This window comes from Papaver somniferum, chromosome 2 (genome assembly GCF_003573695.1).
Source record: "Papaver somniferum cultivar HN1 chromosome 2, ASM357369v1, whole genome shotgun sequence".
NCBI lineage: Eukaryota > Viridiplantae > Streptophyta > Magnoliopsida > Ranunculales > Papaveraceae > Papaver > Papaver somniferum.
In genome coordinates this window covers 43,244,742-43,268,205 of record NC_039359.1, presented here as the reverse complement: position 1 = coordinate 43,268,205, position 23,464 = coordinate 43,244,742, and the positions used below count along the sequence as shown (strand labels likewise).

The 23,464-nt window shown below is 36.0% G+C and overlaps 3 protein-coding genes across 4 annotated transcripts; all 3 read right to left on the bottom strand.

The window, feature by feature from the left end:
* Window positions 1-19: 19 nt before the first annotated feature.
* On the bottom strand, window positions 20-1,697 carry LOC113347488 (protein NEN4-like). The gene is made up of 5 exons (XM_026591150.1): window positions 1,235-1,697; window positions 1,008-1,054; window positions 820-883; window positions 492-668; window positions 20-404 (listed from the first exon to the last, which is right to left on the bottom strand). Exons 1-5 carry the CDS (start codon window positions 1,673-1,675, stop codon window positions 309-311), a joined length of 825 nt encoding a protein of 274 aa, XP_026446935.1. The 5' UTR covers window positions 1,676-1,697; the 3' UTR covers window positions 20-308.
* Window positions 1,698-2,224: 527 nt separating this feature from the next.
* LOC113347486 (bifunctional aspartate aminotransferase and glutamate/aspartate-prephenate aminotransferase-like) lies at window positions 2,225-6,377 on the bottom strand. Of its 2 annotated transcripts, XM_026591147.1 has the most exons (11): window positions 5,965-6,377; window positions 5,705-5,868; window positions 5,646-5,659; window positions 5,445-5,538; window positions 4,349-4,452; window positions 3,824-4,072; window positions 3,630-3,743; window positions 3,445-3,528; window positions 2,990-3,160; window positions 2,796-2,909; window positions 2,225-2,549 (listed from the first exon to the last, which is right to left on the bottom strand). In XM_026591147.1, exons 1-11 carry the CDS (start codon window positions 6,099-6,101, stop codon window positions 2,409-2,411), a joined length of 1,386 nt encoding a protein of 461 aa, XP_026446932.1. In that variant the 5' UTR covers window positions 6,102-6,377; the 3' UTR covers window positions 2,225-2,408. The 2 variants fall into 2 exon arrangements, with proteins under 2 accessions (XP_026446932.1, XP_026446931.1); XM_026591146.1 differs by having other exon boundaries at window positions 5,646-5,868; window positions 5,965-6,376.
* Window positions 6,378-7,178: 801 nt separating this feature from the next.
* Window positions 7,179-10,002, bottom strand: LOC113347487 (trafficking protein particle complex subunit 12-like). Its single transcript, XM_026591148.1, has 2 exons — window positions 8,822-10,002; window positions 7,179-7,597 (listed from the first exon to the last, which is right to left on the bottom strand). The coding sequence occupies exon 1, from the start codon at window positions 9,951-9,953 to the stop codon at window positions 8,823-8,825; it is 1,131 nt and encodes a 376-aa protein (XP_026446933.1). The 5' UTR covers window positions 9,954-10,002; the 3' UTR covers window positions 7,179-7,597; window position 8,822.
* Window positions 10,003-23,464: the final 13,462 nt, after the last annotated feature.

Sequence of the window (23,464 nt, the reverse complement as noted above, 5' to 3'; positions counted from 1 at the left end):
GGAATAGAAAACACCTCTATAAAACTGTAAACTGTACGGAGTATTAATTATACTGAATAGATGGCATTGGATCAAAGTAACAAGTCGGGTTTATATACATGAAAACTAAACAAAATGGAACATAAATGAAAGAATGGTTAGGCCCAATTGTTAGAATATGGGCATTTGTAATCTTAGAAGAGAATTTGATTCCGAAACGCATCCCCTTGATATATGCTTCCGCTTGAATGTAGTCTTTGTTCGATGATCGTCTTTTTAGTAAAGGTTTCGTTGCTGATCGATTGAGATGTCTTTGACAACTTTTGCCTTCATTTAAGTGCTAAATGTGAGTACTTAAGGAGGTTGCTAATGATGTGTTGTTTGCCTTGCGTCTTGCACAAAACATCATTCATTCTCTCAGTAACCTGCAGCATCATAATAAAAATATATTCAAATTGCTTATTTGATTAAAAACACAACATAACTAATCAAATTGAGATGAAGAAATGAACCTTTCGGAGCCGGCCCTTGGGAACTGTTTTTTGGATTCCAAGAGGAGGAGGGGATTTTCTGCTACTAGTTTCGCCTTCATTTTTATTTGAAAACTTAAAATGGTTGCTTCGACTTCTGGTAGTAATGGTTGGAACACCTCGACTACTGCTGATCAATAGATTCGGCAGAGTAGATTCCTAATTGTAATTAGTCCGCAACATAAAAAAGGAAATATTAGTGAAGTAGAAATTTCCATGAAATTAAGCCGATTTCTTCAAGTAAAAGTTGTTCTACTTCTAAATGGACTGCCGTAATTGATACTGTATATCATATATTATATATATATACCAGGAATAAGACAGTTGCGCAATGCTTGAGGACCTCCAAGTTCATCCTAACATCAGCGAGACTCCTGTTAACCATAAGCAAATGGTTTAAATACACCATCAAGACTTTATTTTTTTTCATCTATGAATCAAGTAATAAATTAATACAACACAAAAATCAACAAAAAAAAAAATATTAATGGTATCTACCTGTGTTTTTGTTGCCCCAGACCAAAATAATCAGCCAATGATGCCATCTACATTCCAGATGGAGAAATCAGTACATGATCAGAGCTTATGTTTTGAGGCATATACCCTCTCCTCTCTCTTAGCATCGGAAATTTGAAAATGATAATATCTGCGTCTAGATTTATCATATTCTAATGTAACACTAAAATGTTATGGAATTCTAACGATGAAACAGCACGATTTCATACCTTCATATTACCAGCTCTCCTGCCGAACTTCTGTGAAAGAACTCCTAACGAATCAATCATACCAACAGGTACAGGAGGTGGCCGGCCGATATCAGCAAATGCTTCCTTAATACGAACACAATCGAATCGCTGAATATTATGTCCTGCCCAAACTCTACCATCTAGAATGTCAAAAATGCAATCCGCAACATCTTCAAACATGGGTGCATCAGCAACAGTTTCACGTGTGATTCCATCTGAACGTCCAGATTTTAACGAGACCATGGATAAGTCACCAGGTCTAATAAGTGTACAGTAGCTCTTTAATTCTACGAGCTTTTGCGGGCATACAATTATCGCTCCGAATTCCAGAACCCAAAATCTCCTCCCGGTTTGGTTAGGAACGGTTGTTTCTAAGTCGAAGAAAACGATCTCCGCAGCCGAGTTTGGTAATATCTCCATTTTCTTTCACTAGGACTAAATACCAAATATGAGTACTTGTATTTTTGAGCCGTTTTGGTAGTTTATATAAATGATTGCTGAGGGAGAATATCTCTTCTTTGTGCTTGATTGTTGTGTAGTTCAAGTTATAAGTTGGGGGGAAGTAGTCCTTAGCTTCTTTCTGTATGATGTTCTATTTAAAACAACCCAAGTTAGATTCCTCTGTCTCTATATATTGCTTTACAAACCCAAAAACATCTTGAAAGATTCTAACTTTCTTGAATAGATTTGGTTTTGTAAGAACTTCAGAAACAAGCAATCCATGCAAAAGGAGTTTCTCCTACCGTTTACAGGTACCGACTTTACATTTTTCCCCATTGCTTGTTTTAGGGGGTTCTGGTAGATATATCCACTAGGTTTAAGCATATTTTTCTTTTGACTTTCCGTCAGAAGGAAACCAGACAGTTTTTGAACTTTTCTCACTGCAGAAAACCCTCTGCACCTGGTTAGATGATTCCAATAAAAGAACATAAGCAGTTATCAATCAAAATATATAATGCTGGGCGGTTAGAAAATTAACGGTGAACAATCATTAAACAAACTAAATAAGGGAAAGCCCTATAAAGGATTTGAAGAAAAGCACATTATACATTTTAGATAAAGAAATTCAGATTACTGCAAATACAAAATAGAAACATTCAAATTCAAATTAGTACAGCAATCAAACCCCTTGGGTTATTCTATTCAATTTATTTTAAACAGGGCCTGCAGGCCTAAGTGCAAGTATGGCTTCCTTAATATTCTCCATTGCTGCTTGCAAGGTTGGTAAGGATGCTGCATAAGAGATTCGAATGCACTTGTCATCACCAAATGCATCTCCTGGGACAAGTGCCACCTGCAAATTTAAATAATTAATAATTGTTCATGTTTAAACGGCGAAATCAAGTAATTATATAACAAAAAGTCTCAAGGAGATCATGCATAAAATAAGGCCACTGAAATCTTCCAAGTAGTGTCGTAGATGTGCTAGAATTCTGATCACAACCCTATTCTATGTATAAAGGCCATAGGTTAGAAAGAGACTTCTACCACTCCTCTCAATCAAAACTAATATAGATACAATACAATCCAATATTATTACCATTCCTTTATCCAGAAGGTACCGGCAGAGTGATTCTGAGTCCTTGATGATACCAAACCCTTCAGCTTCTGATCCATAATAGGACTTGAAATCGGGGAACATATAAAATGCTCCCTGCACCAAAAGAAGTATGCTTTAGCGGATCAAGCTTGCAAGAGGGGGGCAACAAGGGAGAGGGATGTCAGAATTTGTACCTTGGGCTCTGATATTTTAACACCTGGGAGTTCTCTAAAGTTTTTAACCAAAAAATCTCTCCGCTCACGGAAAGCTTTCACCATAATTGCGACTTCTTCACCACCAGCATGACCCATTCCTAAAGCAGCGACTCCTCCTTTCTGGGAAATGCTGCTAGCTCCTGATGTAATCTGGATACCATTGCATGAATTGACTCTTGTAATATATAAAAGAATGTAAACAGAATTTTGTCCAACAATCTTACAGAAAGCTATCTACAAAAAGAGTCTAAATAACACCATCCCTTTGATCATGATGATTTTGATGATGTACAGAATTACACAGTTAACAAAGATCAGTCAGACCTGCTATCATCTTGTGTAATAACTAATGTCGATGTGAAAACATTTAGCATCGAGAATTTTCCATAACTTAAAAGCACCGGAACATGAAAACCCAGAGTTAAAATTGATACCTGACTCTGGATCTTATTACATGCTGCAATGAAGTGTCTCGGACCAGCAATATATCCAAGCCTCCAACCAGTCATTGCAAAGGCCTAAAAATGTTGCACCAAGAAATTGTCAAATCCCATATGCATTGTTATTATTATTTAGTTGCCAAAAGGCCGAACAGACTGAGGGATTGCCACTAAATCACCTTAGAAAACCCGTTAACTGTTAGAGTTCTCTCCCACATGCCTGGTAAAGAGGCAAAGCTTGTATGAGTAGCTGGTGCATAGATAATGTGCTCATAAATCTCATCTGATATTACCTAAAAAGAAAAACAAGAAAATAGTCATTAACCTTCAAAAGCCTTGGTTCTTGTTTTAGATTTCACGTGTGTAATCATACCAGAAGCCTGGGATGTTTTGCAACAATTTCAGCAATTTCCTCCAGCAACTTCCTTGGATAAACCGATCCAGTTGGGTTGGACGGGGAACATAAAATAAGTAGCCTTGATTTCTCGGTGATTTTAGCTTTCAACAGCTCTGGGTTCAATAAGAAATCATCAGAAATGAGAGTGGGAACAATCACAGGTTCTGCATCAGCTAATGTTGCCATTTCAGGGTAGCTGACCCAAAATGGAGCTGGGATTATAACCTGATTCAAAAGAGTCAGCGTGAAAAGCTTTATAAGAGATGACATGTAAAATTTGAATAACAAAGTAAGCAACAAACATGAGCTGCAGAATTAAACAAATGGAAAGTCACAATTTATAAAATCTGAATCCATAAGACAGTCTCTAATAGTTAAGGCTCTAAAGCCACAAAGAAATGTGCAAAAAAGAAAAAGAAAAAAAAACTACAAACTTAAAAAATAAATAAAAAATAGCCAAGACTAAATGAAGGACTACAAAACAGTCTATAAGGAGTGCACCTCATCGCCTGGCGAACAAACTGCAATCAAAGCTTGCGCAATACACTGCTTGGCCCCATTACTAACAAGGATTTGATCAGGTGTGTATGTGAGTCCATTCTCTTCTACACAAGGAGAAAAACAATACAACTTAAAATCGTTCTCAAAAATTAAATCCCAAAAAGGAATTACCAAATTGTACTGAGAGAGTTACGCTTTGCAAAATGAAACAAAACGTTTAGTTGTCTACTACTCCTATGAGATAACCTTCCAAAGCTTCTTTCTCGTAATACTAATCACCCTTGACACAAGTTCCCTAACGCTAGAGATCATGGTTAAAGCAATGTCTGCCAAATTAACCCGCTTAAACTTTACAAACCAGATGAAGAGGCAACTACATACAGATGACTCGCATATCTTTATGTAGTTTCTGTAGACAATGCAGACGGAGACATCAAGCATTGTTTCAATAGCAGTGGGAGGTACCATATAAATACAATGGGCGAGGTGCCATATAACTACAGTGAATTATTCAAATCGAAGAAATACATGCGGTAAACATTTACTGTAAGCAACAGCCATGTATTTTGACAATGTAATTTCACATAGATCCTTGAATCTCTGATTCTAATGTGTACTCTTAACTACATCCCTCTATATGGAAAGTTGAAGTATCACGGTTCCCCATTGCTAGAAGAATCCTGTATGGAAGTCGAAAGAAGATTTAACGGAAAACCATCAGAGATGCTCCAGAACACCGACTTAAATTTAGTAACCATGATTACGCGAATAGCAATTGCGTCACTGCATAGGGATTTAACCAATCGCCTCGTATCCACGTGGGTTGCTCGAAATAAAGGATTCAGACAACATTTATTAAATATGCATTGTTTGAACCATTCTTGAAAGCATTAGAAGTTTCATTAAAAGCAAAGATTTGATTCTGTTGGGTCATAACTTTTCCCCTTCCCTTCTCACTTCTGTATAAACTCTAGTAAGTATCCCAGGGAGTTATATTTTCTTTCTCATAAACAACCATATTCATTTCTTTCTCAAAAATTAAATCCAGAAAAAGGAACTATCAAATTGTAATGACAGAGTTACTCAGAATACTAACCCTGAAGCTTATGACAAATCGCTGTCCGTAGTTTCATAGTTCCCGCATTTGGGGAATACCTTGTGTGACCTTCCCTAATGGCTTTTATCCCAGCCTAAATATACAAAGCAAGTCAAATTGCATATTCCATAAAATGGTTTAGAACCAGCAAATGCCAAGAAAAGAATTTACACACAAAAATGCAAAAGAAAAAACAATAACCTCGGTAATAACAGCTGGGGTATCAAAATCAGGTTCGCCAGCTGCTAATCTTATAACAGGAACACCAGCTTGAACAAGAGCAGTAGCTTGATCAGTTATAGCCACTGTTTTTGAAGGCTTCACAGAATTGACCCTCGGACTAAGTGAGATATCAACCTGCATTTCTGCTCTTACAGTAGCACTTGTTCTAAGCGACTGACCCTTTCTCTCTTTTTCCAAATATCTACACAGAAAACATAATCAATTCAAATCAGTCTAAATTCAAATTGGATCCCAAACCAAAATTGAGGTTCTTAAAAGAGACACAAAAGAAACTTACTTGAGAGAGAAATCAGGGAGTTGGGAAGAGAAAGAAACGATGGATTTGGGGATTTCGGAATCTAAGATACCGATTCGGTTAGATCGGATGGGAATGTTGCAGGAGGAAGAGATGGAACCTTGGAGCGAATTTGCCATCGAGTTTTAATGAACTCGGAAGAGTATGACGTAGTTTTGACTGCCCGGGTTTTCTAGCTTCAACTTTATAAGGAAGGGGAGTTGGTAGGTTGGGGTTGGTGAGAAATTTTGGGACATAAAAGGAGGCTGCTATTTGTACTTCTTTGAATAAACAAAATGTTTACCTACTCAGCGTCCATGAGTAAGGCTTCTTTGGTGTAGTTTAGGGAAGAAATGTGTGGGAATAAACAAGAGAAAAACCTGTAATGGATGATGAATTACAGGGAAGAAGGACACGGAAAGGAGAGGAAGGAGGCGGTAGAAATTTAGGTTGAGACAAGTTTTATTCATTTAGTGGGGTAGTCATCCCCCACATAGAATGAAAAGGGTAACTTTTTTTTATTTTTTATTTTTTGATCAGAGAAAAGGTGACTTTTATATACCGCATTTGGGTTGTTCATTATCTCCATATCCAAATTATTCTCCGTATCAATTTTTCAATGCATATTTGTAGGGCCGTACATGGTAACGTACTAACGATTTATCTGCTAAAACAGAACCGAACCAAACCAATTAGAAGAAAACCGAACCGAACCATTTATTAATGGTTGGTGTTGGTTTAAAAAGATAAAAACCGATAGTAACGGTTTCGGTTTGATGTAAAAACCGAACCGAATATCAACGGTAAAGCCGATTAACTATGATGTAATTAATATCAACCATTAGATCTACCTTAGATTAACTATATATAATTGTATCCGTAGATTTAAATTATAAATGTCTATATTTAATTTTAATACGTAATTTTATGTGTAATTTTTTGTCAAACTATATTTTAGTCTACATGAAACTGACAAAATAATGGTAGAACCGAAACCGAATGGTAAAACCGGAACCCAACGGTAAAACTAAAAACCAAAAGCATTGGTCAACGGCACGGTTTTGGTTTGGAAAATAAAAAACCGGGAGTAATGGTTTCGGTTTGAGCAAAAACCGAAACGAAACCGAACATGTACACCCCTACATATTTGGGTGATGTTATCAACTTCTAATTTTATTTTAATACATGACACAAAGAAGTTTAATGCTATAGAGGACTCTTGGCAATTGCTATTTGTCAAATTTCTATTCTCTAACTCCATCCTTGTCAATATCAAACAAAAGATAACCCGCCGGAATGCACATTTAATTGGTGAAAGGCATGCCAGTCTGAGAGTTGTGAGCTCTTAAATTCTTGCAACACTAATTGAAACATGGTATTTGTATCTTACAATATTAGAGTTTCGCGGGAAATTCAACCTTCACTGGATCAATACCCTAGTTCCCCATTCCCAGGCTCAAAGATGATTACAAACATCTAAAAGAAAGTCGGATAAAACACGACCTGCCATTTTATCTGCATCAGAACTTTCTAATACTGTGGCTTCCCAAAGTCTGACACAGTTTCCAGCTTTCCAATTTCGGTTCATCTGTGACTACCACTTCTTTTATAAAAGTCTAGCTTCTTCGTTGAAAACCTACGTAGGAATGAAATAAACATTCCAAAAAGGTTTATCAAACTTAAAAAAATAATAATCATAGAGATAAACATTAAAACTGAGCAGCTTAAAAAGAATTTATACAACTCAAACCACCCTCAGTGAGCAGTAATACACAGATGGACGAGATGAAAATAAGATTAGAGGATAAAAGCTTACAAATAGTAGAGGAAACTGGATATTCTTTGAAGAATCTAAACCATTAGAATGGAATCTACAATAAGCGACCACCAAAAATAGAGAGAGGGAGAGGAAATAAGTATACACTTTTCGACTCGACAATGCCCAGCTTTTTTCGTAAATTAACCATAAATAGGACAGCTACTATCTCATATTGGTCTTAATACTCAAATGCTCATTTGATGGCAGTTCAAAGGTAGATAAGAGAAAGGCAAAAAAATGACAAAAAGAATATACCTAATGCTCTATAAAAAGCCTTACAAAGGATAATCCAATATTTCCCTGCATCTGACTCCATTCTACACAAACCCTCTACTAATTTCAAAACTTTATTAAAACTAAACAGGACTTTGTCTCTTTTCAAAAAATAATAGTGGAAGAAGAAGAAGATACTTTTGGTGTCACGGACAGTTACCATTTTGTAAGCAAAGAAGAACGGAAGACACAAATCAAAACTTAGACAGAAGGAGAAAAATGCAAGAACCTTATAATCAGTTTGCTACATATTCAGTTTATTACTCAATGAATGTTAGGTTTTCCCTTCAAAATACAAATGCCTTGCAAACTGCAACCAGAACATCCTTCAACTTTCCATTCCTTGATAAGCAAGTGATCAAGCCAATTTACTGAGTTTACTACCAAACTTGTACAGATTGAATAAAGATTGAATCTAACTAACTGCTTAAACATTGCACTGCTAACAGATGGACAGTTATTCGTTTCCCATGGATTAGCATCTTAACGTCCGGAACTTTCAATCAACTAATTCAAGACACAGGACACTTTCAAGAGGTAAGCAAAACAACAGGAATTTCTCCATTTGAAGCTTGCTACCACAAAGAAATTCGACATAAAAATCTTCCGAAAATGAAATGCAGATCAAGTTAAAAAGGAACACAAGACAAACCCAATTGGATACAGTTTCGACTGTCAACAATTCAACAACAGTAATTGGTATATCTACAACACCTAATGATTCACTTAAACTTCTTTAAAGAATTAACCAGATGTATCAAAAATTACCTTAAACACGAGTACAAGACGAATCAAAATCATCAGGAGCAACTTTGGCAATCCAATTGTTGAGAGTCTTCTTCACGTCAGAGTGACCCACATACGCCAACTCATACATACTGCATAAATTCACAACAACAGTCTCGTTCAGTGCAAATGTCGGAATACTCTCCAATGCACTCTCCAAAACCTTAATCGAATCTGTAAGATCCCTCAAATACATCAAACACAAAGCCTTGTTATTAACAGCCACAACATCTGTCGGGTCTCTCTCAATACACTCATCATACTCCCTCACAGCTGATATATAATCATTTCCAACCAAATAAATCAAAGCTTTATTACGATTTACTAAATTCTTCATCTTTATTTCATCTAAAGAATAATTCCCATCCTTCAACAAATTCTCAATGAGATTAAATGAATTCTTCGATCCCTCAAGATCACCAAATTGCAACTGAATATAACTTAATTTCGATAAAGACAACGGATCCGATTCATTCTTATTAACTAAATCTTTCAATAATTTCAAACAAACACCAAATTCTTTATTACTCAAATGATGATTAGATATAGAATTAATAACGAATCCTTCTCTTTTCCTCCAATTCTCAACACTAACATCAAATTTCTCCAATTCTTTGATTCTTAATTTCTCCCTAACAAAATCAAGCAATAAATATAATCTATCTAAAGTTTCACCGTGATTACCTAACCTCATCGGAAGCTCCGCATGAATCCAGCGAAGAGTAAAAGGAACCATTGAACCAAACCGATTTGGATAAACCTGTGGATAAGTTTCATACTTGTATTGACTACTTTCAAAATCTTCAAGTGTATCTAATTCTTCAGAAGCTTCAATGAATTTACGAAGTTTTGTTAAGGCTAAAACATTGTAACATAGATAGATTAAATGTTCGTGTGGTTTTTGAAGAAGTGATAGTTTTCGAGATCTCGAAATCTTGTCTAGAATTGATCTCCATGAACCTCGAAATGCTAGGTCTTGTAATGATGAGATTTCGAAACAGAGATCGTTTACTGAGCCGAGTTGATTTGATAATGGATCTGAAATTGATTGGTTTCCTAGATCGGAATTTAGGGTTCTATTTTCTTCTTCGTGTTCTTGATTTTCGAATTCCATTTTTTTCCTCTCTAGGCTCTAGCAGAGTCGTTTGTGCATAATAACATCACGACAGGAGACTTTGCAGTAATTGTGTTGGCTCTATCACTGGGCTTTAGCCTGGCAGTACTTTGAGTTGGGTTTTGGCTTGAGCATTAGACCAGGAATTCGCGGATTCGGCCCGGGGAAACCGTATATTTTTTTGGAATCTAGAGATTACGGATTTGACCACAATACAGCCATGAAAATCCATTGGACATCCGGACCCGTAAGATTTAAAGCACTTATATAATTTATCGTGATTGTCTTTGTATAAGTCGATTATTGTTTTTAGTTCAAAGATTTATGTTGGCTTTCACTAGGGATGAGCATAAAAACCGTAATCGCGGTTTTTATCCGTATCCGTCCGCAAAATTGCGGGTGAAAACCAATCCGCAAGAGTTATGGACCGGACACGGATGCATTTTCAAATCCGCAGGCAGTGCGGTTACGGTTGCGGTTGGGATCTGATAACCGCGGATTACCCGCACCGTAGGACAATTAGGGATTCAATCGATTTCTTCTTGGGCCTCTTATTAGCTAAGTATAATTAGTTGGGCCTATAGCAACCTCTTCTTGGGCCTCTTATTAGAGTGACTCTACACGTAGCGAGGCTGCGAGAGGATAAACTCTTATTTTCTCTTCTTTCTTCTTCATTTTTCCTTCTTCTTCTTTTCTTTCTTCTCTTCTCTGCTTTCTTCTGTTCTTCGCTCGAGTAGTGATTTTGAGAGTAGATTCAAGAAAATTCAATTCGTGATGTTGTTTAGATGGAGGAAGAGTTGATGTATCAGGGAATTACGAAGAAGAAGGTGCTTCCGGGAATCGTGATGAAGAATCAATGAAATTAGGGTTCCATGAGAAGAACTCTGAGATGATTTAGAAAGTGAATCTGACGCTCTAGATAGATGATTAGAAGTGGGTTTTGTTGATTGTGGAACGGGTCGAGGTTAATTGGATGATATGGAGTCATGCGTGAAGAATCTGATAGTTAGGGTTTCATGTTCTTCCCTAATTTTAGAACTAGAGTTTTGGAAACCGATTGAAGATTGATTTGGAGTTAGACAAGAAGAAACTGAAGGCCGGGTGTAGTGAATTGAGGAAGAATCTAAGAAGAAGGTGATGCTTCTGAAACTGATTAAGAATAGAAGACTAATATCAGAGAATAGTTGATGATGGTGTGTTGCTTCAAAGGCTGTTTCAAACTCAGGGGAGATGTGAATTAGATTTCAGCATTAGTGGGTGGTGGAACATCAATTCAGGGAAGATTATTGTTGGGTAAGTCTGTATGTTGTTTAATTTCAGTGTTTGAAGTTTAATTTTGGTTCCTTAGGAATTGGGGTTATTCATGTGTTCTTTCCAAAATCAGTAAATTAGGATTCGTGGATTTTAGTGGAACTATTCGTTTATTTGTATTTGATAAGATGAATTCCAGATTTGTAACAAAGATGTTAAATGTCTGCTGTGTGTGTTGGAGTTGTCTTGAAATGGAGCCACAAATTATTGTTGGGTAAGTCTCTTTGTTGCTTATTTCATTGTTTGAGGCTGAATTGTTTAGCTTGTATGTGTTGAATTGAGATGGACATGGCGGATATGAGACACAACTGTGGTTGTTTGTGAAGATAACTTCTTTTTTTTTTTGATGATTTTTGTGATTAAAAATCCGCGGTTAATCCGCAACCGGCCCGCACAATCCGCGGATCCGCGGATGTAAAATCCGCGGGTGATTGGGCCGGTCACGGTTTGATTTTCCAAATACGCAACTTTGACGGTTTGGTTGCGGGTGACCCCTAATCCGCAACCGTCCATCCGTTGCACACCCCTAGCTTTCACAGAGTGTTGTCTCAATCATTTTTATTTGATACAAATGCATAGTAAGTGGTACACGCTACCAACGACAACATGTTACCTAGCAATAACGCCAAAGAATGGTGTGATGGTTAACTATTCTTCTAACGGATTTAACTGTTTCCCTTCTCATTCCCAATCGTCCATGATCGCATAGTTGTAAATGAAGCACGATGGTTTTCAAAGTTATGAATATGCACAAGACATTGTATTTATAAATGAACATAAACTTTAAAGTGTAAAGATTAGACCAAATTTTCGTAAGTTAGTCAGTAAACCAACCAATCCCATGCGCGAGTAGTCATACTTGTATAAGCATTTTCGATATATATTATGATAATATCCCATGATCCAGCATAAGTGGTTTCGTTTGAATCGAATGGTCACTACCAAGTTCATCGAAATAATAACTGATTAGACTTAAGAAAATACATAGAAACAATTTTGTACTCAGTGAGACAATTTATCAAATAGTTCATCCAATAAAATCAAACAAAGTATAATACTGATATTGATAACTTGAGTAAGGGATTCTTAGAGTTCTCATTTCCAAGATATAAAGATGGAGAAAGAGATATTAGGCCAACAAAATTGGGGGAAACATTGAGTAATACCTTTTTACTGATATATATCTATATATTTTTATGATAGATCAAGATTGAAAAATATTAAAAAACCAAATATTCATACAAATTATAATCAAACTTTTAGATATTCAATGAATCAAAAAACTGAAACTTGAAAAGCCATACTTTTTTTTTTAGTTTTTTTTTTTCAATTTTTTCCGACTAATCTATTAACCAAATAATGAAAGAAAACCCATCTATGAGAGGTTCTTCACTAGTCACCTAATTATCTTTTTTTTTTTCTATATATCTTGTGTGAAGCAAAAACAGTAGATAAACAAAAGGTGTTTCACATGGTGTTTCTCTTACATGTCCCCGCCAAACGCCCAAAGAAGATATATCATGGGATCAACCTCAACCGTTGATTTATCTATTGAAATAAAAAATCTAGACCGCCACTTAAGTAGGGATAACTTAGCAAAGATTTTTTTTCGTATTCTAGGTTAGTTTAGTTTTCTCTAGGACTAGCAAAAGCTAAGTGTGAGAGAATTTGACTGGTGCATAATTTACATGTTTCGAGTGTCAAATACATACTTTTTTTATGCATAATTCTTATATTTTATTCGTTATTACATTTGTTAATTATTTTATGTGTCATATTAGGTGAATCATCTGAAAAGAAGCTATAAAGTACTAAAATGGGCAAGGAGGTGAAGTACTATTGATGAAGAAGGGCCAAAGACCAAATTCAACTCATTCAAATCTAGGGGTTCTTATTATCATCTTGTAGATAATTGATATACGAAGTGAACGCAAAAGTAGTGAGGTTATTCCGAGTTCGGACGAAGAAATTATGGGCATAACAACCGAAATAAAAAGCGTAATACACAACAAAAAAATCGGTAGATAATGGGGAACCAGAAACTACCAATTATAGGTATTTTCCGCATCAGAAAAAGTTCATTTTCTTTTTGTCAGATATTAAAAAGGGAAAGATTTTGAGTTTACGATTTTACTTTTGTTGGATGTTCTCTCTTCTGCAGAATAACTCCAGATCGATGGATTTGAATTCTGGACCGTTGTCTTCTACTAATGCCATCGGTATTCCAAACATGCAGATTATATGTTCCCAGATAAATCTTCGAACATCCTTTTTTGGGATTGTGACTACAACTTTTTCCTCAACCAAAGTAATCAGTAGCGATTATCAAAAATCTTCTGCCACCTAAAGCCTATATCATTCAGGTGAGTTAGTTTCCATGTGCTTTTAGTATTATGCCATGAGCATCTCTGAGCAGTAAGTCGATCTGTTTACTCATTTAGGTGTAAGCTGTGGGTGTATAAACTTTATCACTGTGAATGTCCCATGACGTATAGTGCCTATGGACGAAAATCCATGAACTCAGTATGTTGTGTTGTATCTTAGCTGGTGCATGGATTTTGCTAGCATATCTGCATGCGTTTCCATGTAATGTTACTTACAGACTTCACAAGTCTTGTAACAAGTTATGTATAGTTCAATTGATAAGAATTATCATGTATGGACTATAAAATTAGACTTAATTCAGAGGTTTGTTCATAATCTTAATTAATAGCTTCACATAGACTTAGAATAAGTTGTTTAGTAGCATCATGAAAAGTTTAAGATGTATGCTTCTAACTAGATATGAGTGTTCTAAGTTTCATTTTGTAGATGAACTATGAACTCAAAATGTATGCTTTGCATAATGATTTAGAGTTTGGGTTTACCTCTTCCATTTGTCATATGTCATTTTTATCAGGTTGGCTGCGTCTTCCATGCTTGGACAGAAGTAGCCTTGAGATCGAGGTTTATATGCTAAGGATATTTTCTCTGCATGATTTCTGTAGAGTATATATCCCCCATTATGAGCTTTACTTGCTTTTCAGCTACACATATCAGGAGCGTCCACATGTATGTTCTTATGTACAGGTCGTTGCCTATCAGTTGATACCTTACAGCTTTGACCACAACTTTCCTCACCTTCCGTGAGTCAGCGGGGAGCTTTCCATTCATGAGGTAGTTGTAAAATTTCTTTCATCCAAGACTCATATACTTTTTCTTATGTCATATTTGAAGTCCGTACTTGCATTTCAACTTGCTCACTTTCGGTATGGTCGATGACATGAACTTCTAGCACTATTAAATTTATAGTTCTTGTGCACTCCCCATGTATTGCAGTTCTTAAGAGAGCTAGTGCATCTGCATGCACAACCTTGTTTCTTTTCACATGTCTTATGAGCACCTTCTCGAAGCTCGAGATTAGCTTGCTCACAAAGTCTTTGTACTGATCAATCTTGGTGCTCTTTGCTACGAACTGTCCTCATGCTTGCTTTGATGTCAGCTGGGAATCAGTGTAGAGAATTAACTATCTGAGTTGGAGACTTTTGGCAACTAAAAAACCCCCTGAATTAGTGCTTCATATTCAACTTCATTGTTAGTCGGGCTGAAGGCTAAGATGTAGGATTCAATAAAGTTGTTTTCTGGAGTGATGATAACTACTTCATCTCCTCCACCTTTTTCATTTGAAGTTCCATCTACATAGATTTTCCAAATTCCTAGTGTCTTTAGTGATGATTCATCGTTCACAGATAATATTTCTGGTTAGGGTATATCTGGTGTTGCTGGATGTTACTCACAGAATTTGAGGTCGAAGGTAGGATCTTCAACTGGGAAGTCGTCCATAAAATCTGCTATTAATTACATGTCCCTTAATCATCTTTCTGGACATGTAGTTCAGCCCGAATTGATTTAGGTGGATTCCCCATTTGGCTAACCTTCATGTTTTGTTTTCCTTATGTACCATACTCTCAATTGGGTACCATGTGATGATATTTATTCTCCAGCTCGAGAAGTATGGCTTCCACTTGATTGAGGAATAGTAAATAGAAAATATTACCTTCTCGAGCTGTGGGTACCTGGTTTCTGGGTTTGTGAAGGTCTTGCTAATGAAATAGATCGGCCTTTATTTATCTTCCTCGACTCTGACCAGTACTGCGCTTATTACAGTTGGAGTATTAGATATCTAGAGGTGTAGATCCTCACCTGGTACTGGGAAAGAAAGAATTGGAACAAATGATAGGTAGGTTTTGATTTGGTCAAAGGCTTCCCGACACTCAGAATCCAATTAGACTCTTTTAAAGAAATGCTCGAATCTGTCAGAAAGTCTGGAGATAAACCTATTTAAGGATGCCAGCTTTCCAGTCAATATTTGTTACAACATAGCTCGGCTGAACTCACCAAGCGTTGGTATGTCAAGTTTGATTGTCATATTTTAGTATCAAAACTCATCTAAAGTCGCTTGATTAAATACTAGAGTCAACTTCGTTTAGGTTAGACTAGAAAGTATAGGAATGTTGAGACATACAAGTATTACTCCGAAGACGTGAAGAATGAACTACAACGATGACATCATCCTTCCACATGAGGTTACCGTATCTTTCAAGTCGTGCTTTATTGAAAATAAAACTACGAAGTTGTATATACTGTACGTATTATATATAATACTCTAGTGATGTGACATGATCATAATATTAAGGAATTAGACTACGAAGTATAACGCTTATCTTTTGAACTCCGTAGATATGACATCGACATAATCTTGTATATAGTGTTATGATTATGTGAATGGGTTATGGTGAAAACTATGTTTTATATTTGTTTAAAGGAAGTACATTCATGAACTTGCTTCGTGAATCGAAAGGGAAATCAATAGGTTTATTAGTCTGGCTATTCATTGCATATTTTTGATGACCAATATGTATGAGTTGGTAGACTTAACTCTGTTATGTATCTTGGTATAACCGATCACTAGACTTATGATTTGGTATGACCGGTCCTGGTAATTGGTGTAACCGATCCTAAGTAATCATCATGAGATGGTATGATCGATCCTTGTAATTGGTGTGACCGATCCTAGTAATTGGTGTGACCGATCAAAAGTGTTATGTGACTGATCCTTGTAATTGGTGTAACCGATCCTAGTGACTGGTGTGACCAATCAAAATTAGATACCATGTGTAGATGGAACCGATCCTTGTAATTGGTGTAACCGATCCTAGTGACTGGTGTGACCGATCTCAAGTAGGTACCATATTTAGGTATAACCGATCCTAGTGATTGGCATAACCTATCCGAACCCATGTATGTGACTTGGTAGGACCGAGCACAACTAAGATTTGGTATGAACAATCACATAGTAGTCTTGGAATACTGGTAAACCAATTCTAAACTTGTTTGGAAGTGTGGTATAACCGATTCTAGGAAGCAAATCCATGTAAATATAAAATAAGGATTTGCAGTGAAAATATGTCAACATACTTTGAACACGAGCAGTAACTCTTATCATTTATTGTTCAAAGATATTCCATGGTACTCAAGGTGATCCTCTGCCGAAATAAATTAAGGTTCTCGGTTTTATATGTTTTAATTACTACCAGCAATTAATGCATAGCTCTAGAGAATAAAAATTAGTAATGCGCATTTACTAATTAGAGATTTTCTATTGAGAGATTTCGGAAATATTAGACAAGCATTTATTGGAATTAGGAAAACCAAATTTTCCATACATTGCATATCCTGAGAATATTTTGGTTTTGTAAATTCTTTGGTGTCCAAACTGTTAGAGCATAGCTCGGTTGAACCCACCAAGCGTTGGTATGTCAAGTTTGGTTGTCATATTTTAGTGAACCAAAACTCATTTAAAGAGTCGCTTGATTATTTACTAGAGTCAACTTCGTATAGGTTAACCAGAAAGTTATTAGGATACTCGAAGACTTGAAGAATGTGAAGACGTAAAGAACTACAACGACGACATCATCCTTCCTATTGAGGTTAGTATATAAGACTTGAACTATTTCATTCCTAACGTATCTTTCAAATCATGCTATATCGAAAACATAACTGCGAAGCTGTGAATGATTATCCTCTAGTTAGACGTAGTATTAAGGAATTATAATATGAAGTATAACGCCTATCTTTTGAACTTCGTATATAAGACACCGAGATAATCGTATGAATGCTATTGTGATTATGTATGGGTATGGGTGAAGATTTCGTCCTAGGAAACAATTTTTTACATTCGTTTAAAGGAAGTACAATTCATAAACTTGTTTTATGAATCGAAAGGGAAATTGCTAGGCTTATTGGTATTGTTATTCATTATAAATCTTTGGATTACCAATATGTGTGTTTAGTATTACCGCTCATAACTTGTTTATGTATCTTGGTAAAACTATTCACAATGCCTGACTTATGTATCGGTATGAGTTTTATTAGTGAAACAAATCTTAAGTAATCATCTGAGATGGTATGATCGATATTTGTAATTGGTGTGACCATTCCTAGTCATTGGGTAACCGATCCTAGAACTTGGTGAGACTAATCACAAGATGTGTAATCAATCCTTGTAGTAGGTTACCAAGTTTTAGAAATTGGTGTAACCGATCCTATAACTTGTACAACCAATCACAAGTAAGTACCACAAATAGTGGTAACCGATCCTGGTACTTAGTTAGCCATTTTATGGAAACTAGTGTGACCGATCCTAGTAGCCACTTGGAGGTAGAACCGAACTTTGTTTGGTAGAACCGTAAAACGCATTAATGGTGATTGAATGTTTTTGATCAATCACATAGTTCTTGAAAATCATATGAACCAATTCTAAACTCGTTTAGAAGTGAGGCAAATCGGTTCCAAGATTGTAAATATGAAAAAGGATTTACAAAGAAAAGATGTCGACATACTTTGAACATGTGCAGTAGTTCTTATATATTATTGTTCAAAGATATTCCTTAATAACTAAAGGAGAATCCCGGATCGAAATAAATTGAGAATCTTTTAATTAAGGTTTTTAGTTTATATGCTTTTAATTTCCAGCAATTAAATGCATATCTTTAGAAAATAAAAATTGGTAATGTGCATTTACTAATTGGAGATTTTCTTCTGAGATTTCGGTCAATATTTGGACAGAGCATTTCCAGCAATTACGAAAAACGATTTTGGCTTTATTGCATATCTTTGAGAATATTCGGTTTTAGAAATTCCTTGTTGTCAAAACTTCCTTGGTCTATAAATACTGTTTGCATTTTGAGAAAAATAATCCTCAGAGCAAGCAAAACTTCCTAGTTGTGCTGTTACTGGTGGATCCGTCTATTCGGAGAGGAAAGTACCATAATTAGGCGAAATCTTTTACGACCGCTTGTTTTAAAGACTTCTTTGGGATTGAGAAGCTCTACGAGTACCTTTGGTGGGAAACTAGATAATTGCACTTTATTATTAGTTTTGGATTGATTTGATTGACTAACGGTTGTTGAACTTTGATTGCACCTAGTTTGTTTATGCTTGAGAATCTTGTCTTCTGATATAAGATTCACTCAAACTAGATCGAAGTTTAGACGGGGATCTTTAGACTTTTTGTAGATCTAAAGACATCTTGTGATAATCCATTGTTAACAGACTCCGTTCTGTGTGTGATTGATCACAAGAGATTCAAGTTGTTTGTGTGCAAGTGTTTATTGAAGATCTAAAAATATTTGAAGACAAAGAAGATTTCTTATTTGAGTTCATAATCTTTGGTATGCACAAAACTTGATCAGCCGGGAATCCAACTATAATCAGTTTATCTTTTGGTATATTGGATTGATTAGTTGAGTAGATCAGCATCAATACATTTCTTTGTGATTCATAGTATTGATTGCATAGTCTAAACAATTACTTTGGTAGTTGTTGAATAGATTGATCTAAGAACCTGGCAAAGGAGTTTATTGGGATAAACGGAAGAGCCTTTTTTCAAACCCATATCACGTTGTTTGAAAAGAGTTGTTACCGAAAAAAAATTGTTGTTCCTTTACTGTTTGGAATACTAACCAAAGGAATTGTTCCAAGTGTGTAACTTATTGCAAGTTGGAGCGCATGAATACTGAGGGAACTAGGTGAACTATAGGTTTAGTTGCTTGGTATCAACTATACAAAGTTGGTTTAGATTTTTTATAGCAGCTTAATTCTGAGAGTATTTAATTCTGAACAAGGTCCGGGGTTTTCTTCATTTGCGGTTTCCTCGTTAACAAAATCTTGCTGTGTCTTTTACTTTTCTATTTCCACAATTATAATTGTTTTATTATAATTAGAAGTAAAATACACAAACGTTAATTCCTAATTACTTGATAACAATCCTATAGTGTTTGGTTAAGTCTGAACCTATTATCAAGTAATCATACTTCATTGTATCCATACTTCATTGTCGTATTGTCTTGATCTCGTATCCATAGTCAATCACACAAGGTGTGAACCGATTAGTTGTATTGTATCGACTCAGTTCATAGACAATCACTTTCGGAGAAAGGACTTATAGGTGGAAAAGTTTTAGATTGAGGTATATTTGGGTATCCTCGTCTTTTCACAAACATCATTGGTCTATAAATACTTAAGTTTTCATTTCTATCAAACTATCCTAAGAGCCAGGCAAACTTCATTTCTTGTTGTTTCTGGTGGAGCCGTATATTCAGAGAGGAAAGTATCTTAATTAGGTGAAATCTCTTACGACCGCTCGTTTAAAGACTTCTTCGTGCTATGTCAACACAGAAAAGCTAAAGACACCGATGTTGAAATCCTGAAGATTTCACCGAGTCTCACTTTAAGGGCCCCTGTTAATCCCTCCTTTGAAATCCCAATGCAACGTTCTGTGCATTGGGATAGTGAAAGACAGGAGCGGGCCGCACCCACCTCACTTCGGTCCATTTTTACGGTGGATAAATCGTTATCGTAAGGAGACGCAATATATGCACAGTAGTTGATTTGATTAATTAAGCAATACGATGAGTAAATTATTGATAACAAAGAAACATATTTCGTGTTATGTCAACACATAAAATCTAAAAAAACCGATGGTGAAATCCTGAACAATAAAGAATGGACAAACCCGGAACAAAAACATCATTATAAACCAATTTAACCATCTATATTAATTAATCTCCTTCCATATTCAACGGAGTAGTTGAAACTTTTCTTATAATACTAAGTGTTGCTATCCTATATTTGTTCACCAAATTTTCATTTTAGGAATTCTGAAGACAATGGCAGGATGTTCTCAAAACTCTTGTATCACCTTAGTTAAATCATGTCCTCGAAATCCAAATGGAAATCAGGATCAAAACCCCACTTAAACTACTATATATGGAGGGCGTTATAAAAAATTCAATCCTGAGCTAGTTACTCACATGAGGGTGGTCACTAATTATTATAGAGCAGAAAACGGTAGTCAATATTGCGATGAATGGTTTGTGATAGTAGAAGAAGATCACCTCTTGGTTGAAGAGTGCAACAGATTAGGGGTCTATTACGTTCCATCACCGATCATTCCCTTTCATGGCAACGACATTCCTTATGCGGAGGTGAATTTTGGGAAGTTCTTACTCTAAGAACTCATCTTGGTCGAGTTATCAAATGTTATAATGAGGTGGGACATCGAAAAGCATAAACACAAGCAACGCGGAGGACGTTAAGTAAGAACCAACATAGTTAGGCTTGTCTTTCTGTAAGCTATTGAAATAATAGGTCTCCAACTGGTTTGTTGTATCTTCATCATAGCTTCAGATATACCGATTTGTGGCTTTTTCTTTTTATGAATATTAAAACTGCTTAGGCTGGTATTTCACTCCTTAGTTCGATCTCATCATGAGAGATTCTCTTATCTTGAACTCATTAACATTCCTATTTATTTGTAGGGTTCACTGGTTTTGATTTTTTCTATATAATTTGAATTTGTGAAGTTTATTTGGACTTTAACTAAACGGTGCTTCTTAACTTCTCCGACTACTTTTGTTCTACCAATCACAAACAACATAAAGATCGATCAAGATCGGATTGATGGTACAATATAACCTCTACCACCACCAGCATTCTCATTGAACTCTCGTTTCATGAAGAGGTCCTTACTTATGAAATATAAAAACTAGATGGATTGTTTACATTAATCCCCTGTCATTTATACACTTATCATCAGTGGGTGATATTAATCCAAGGGATCTTAATCCGCTTTCTTATACAACACGCCTCTCCGATAAAAGGCTAGGACAAGTATAAATGAGTCTAACCAAGGGAACCTTCCGCAAACTGTTTGCAATCCATTCATTCTGCAAACGGTTTGCAATCCAGGTTTCCACCACGAACGAGGGGAACGCTTCTAGCATTTGGATATGGAAAGGATGAGGTGGGTCCCAGGCAATGTGAGGGACTGGATTTATCACATGATTAATTCTCGGTAAACCTAGCATGATTAGTTAAAATAGCGGTAGGTTTTTAGCATTTTCGAGTCTATAGACTCTATACACAAAAAAACCCCTTCTTCTCGTTGCGCTATCTTCAACCTTATCGTTAACAGTAAAGCACCCTTCCTTCTCTCTGCCTTATCTTCAACCTTATCATCGTCAACAGTAAAATAAAAAATAGGTTTAATGGAGCGAAATAGGGTTACACACCGATGAGCTGTAAAGACATCTAATTAGTCTGTTGCAGAAAAATAAATGAGGGTGCAAAATTATCAGAATTTTTGTCCCTACTTTGAAATCAGTGCAAACACCGGAATACGGGATGCGCCACTCTGACGCTAGTAACAGGACCTTGAAATTTATCTTCGCTGCCCCTGTAAACCAAGCATGATAAAGCATCTACACCGTCCAAAGTTACCTTCGACCTTCTCTGCGGTTACTTCGAAAATATTTGATTTCAGTCACGCCACGGTTTTAAACAAATTTTAGTAGAAGTCGGTCGATATTTTCCAAATTGATTTGAGTTCATCATCCCAGAGGTATATCCTTAGACTATTGTTGTTCTTGTTTTAACAACTCCTACACTGCAAGACGAATCATAATACTATGCATTACCATCTTTTTGACTGATTTTTAGGTTTCCTTGCTTTATTTAATCTTCCAATACAAGCAAAAATATGCGCTCGACCTATGAGTATCGCCTCATAATCCTCATTGAGGTTTTAAATTGAGTAATGATGTTGTCGTAATTAATATTTAATGTCGAATTCTTTATCATGTTTTGAAATACCGTCACGCCGTAGTTTTTCACTAATTTAAGTGAAAATCGATCGATATTTTCCATTATTCATTTCATTGCGGAGGTATTCTCAAAACTTGGTTTCCTCTTTGGATGTGTTTGTTTTTGGTTTACAGAAGAATGATAGAAATCGATTGTTTTTGTTTAAAATACAGTTCCAGCATTTGTGAAGATAATGGAAAGATGAGAAACGATGAAGGCGAAACTAAATTAGTGAATTGTACAGAGTATTTTATATAAGATCAGAGATAAAATAATACTCAGAGTTTTAGTAGAAATATATAGAACACTAGTGGGCACTCCTATAAATGGTAGAGTGGAACTCCTTAGACAAGTCGCTCTTCTTCAGACTCGGAAAACCGTCAAAAAATCCCATAAATATTTCCTCATTCCGCTGTAACAGATTCTGAAGACCTACAAACATATCCAAATACGCAACTTTGTTTTGAACTTCGATTCTTAAGTCGAGGCTTTGAGACTTAAGATGTTCAACAGACTTTGGGCCAGCAGCACGCCCCCCTCCATTGTATCTCTTTGTTTTCATCCTTAGATACTGATCGTGATGAATAAAACTAAAAATCTAGGTTATTGTACAATATTCAGAAATTTATCACAATTATAGTCGATAAAGGGTTTTGATTGGTTAATTCTGTCTCCAGCTGAAAAGGAGAATTGGATTGGAGGCTATTCTTCTACTGGCGGTTATATCTTAGAAGAGAGAGCGGTTATATCTTAAAAGAGAGAACTGGTAATAATATCACCGAGTTACAAATGTACTAGGACTAATTTAAAATGTTCGAAATGGGAGCTCCCAGTGACCCCTGGTTGAATCAAGATGGGACAACTGGAACAATTTTGTGACAAGACGTGGTGGCACAATCTCAATGCTAAAGCGCTGGATGTCTTTGCTTGCTCTTCCTTATAAGCGTCATATCAGAATCGAATCCTCACCGAAGTTTTAACTACAGGAGTTTATCGTTAGACGTGTCGATATCTGA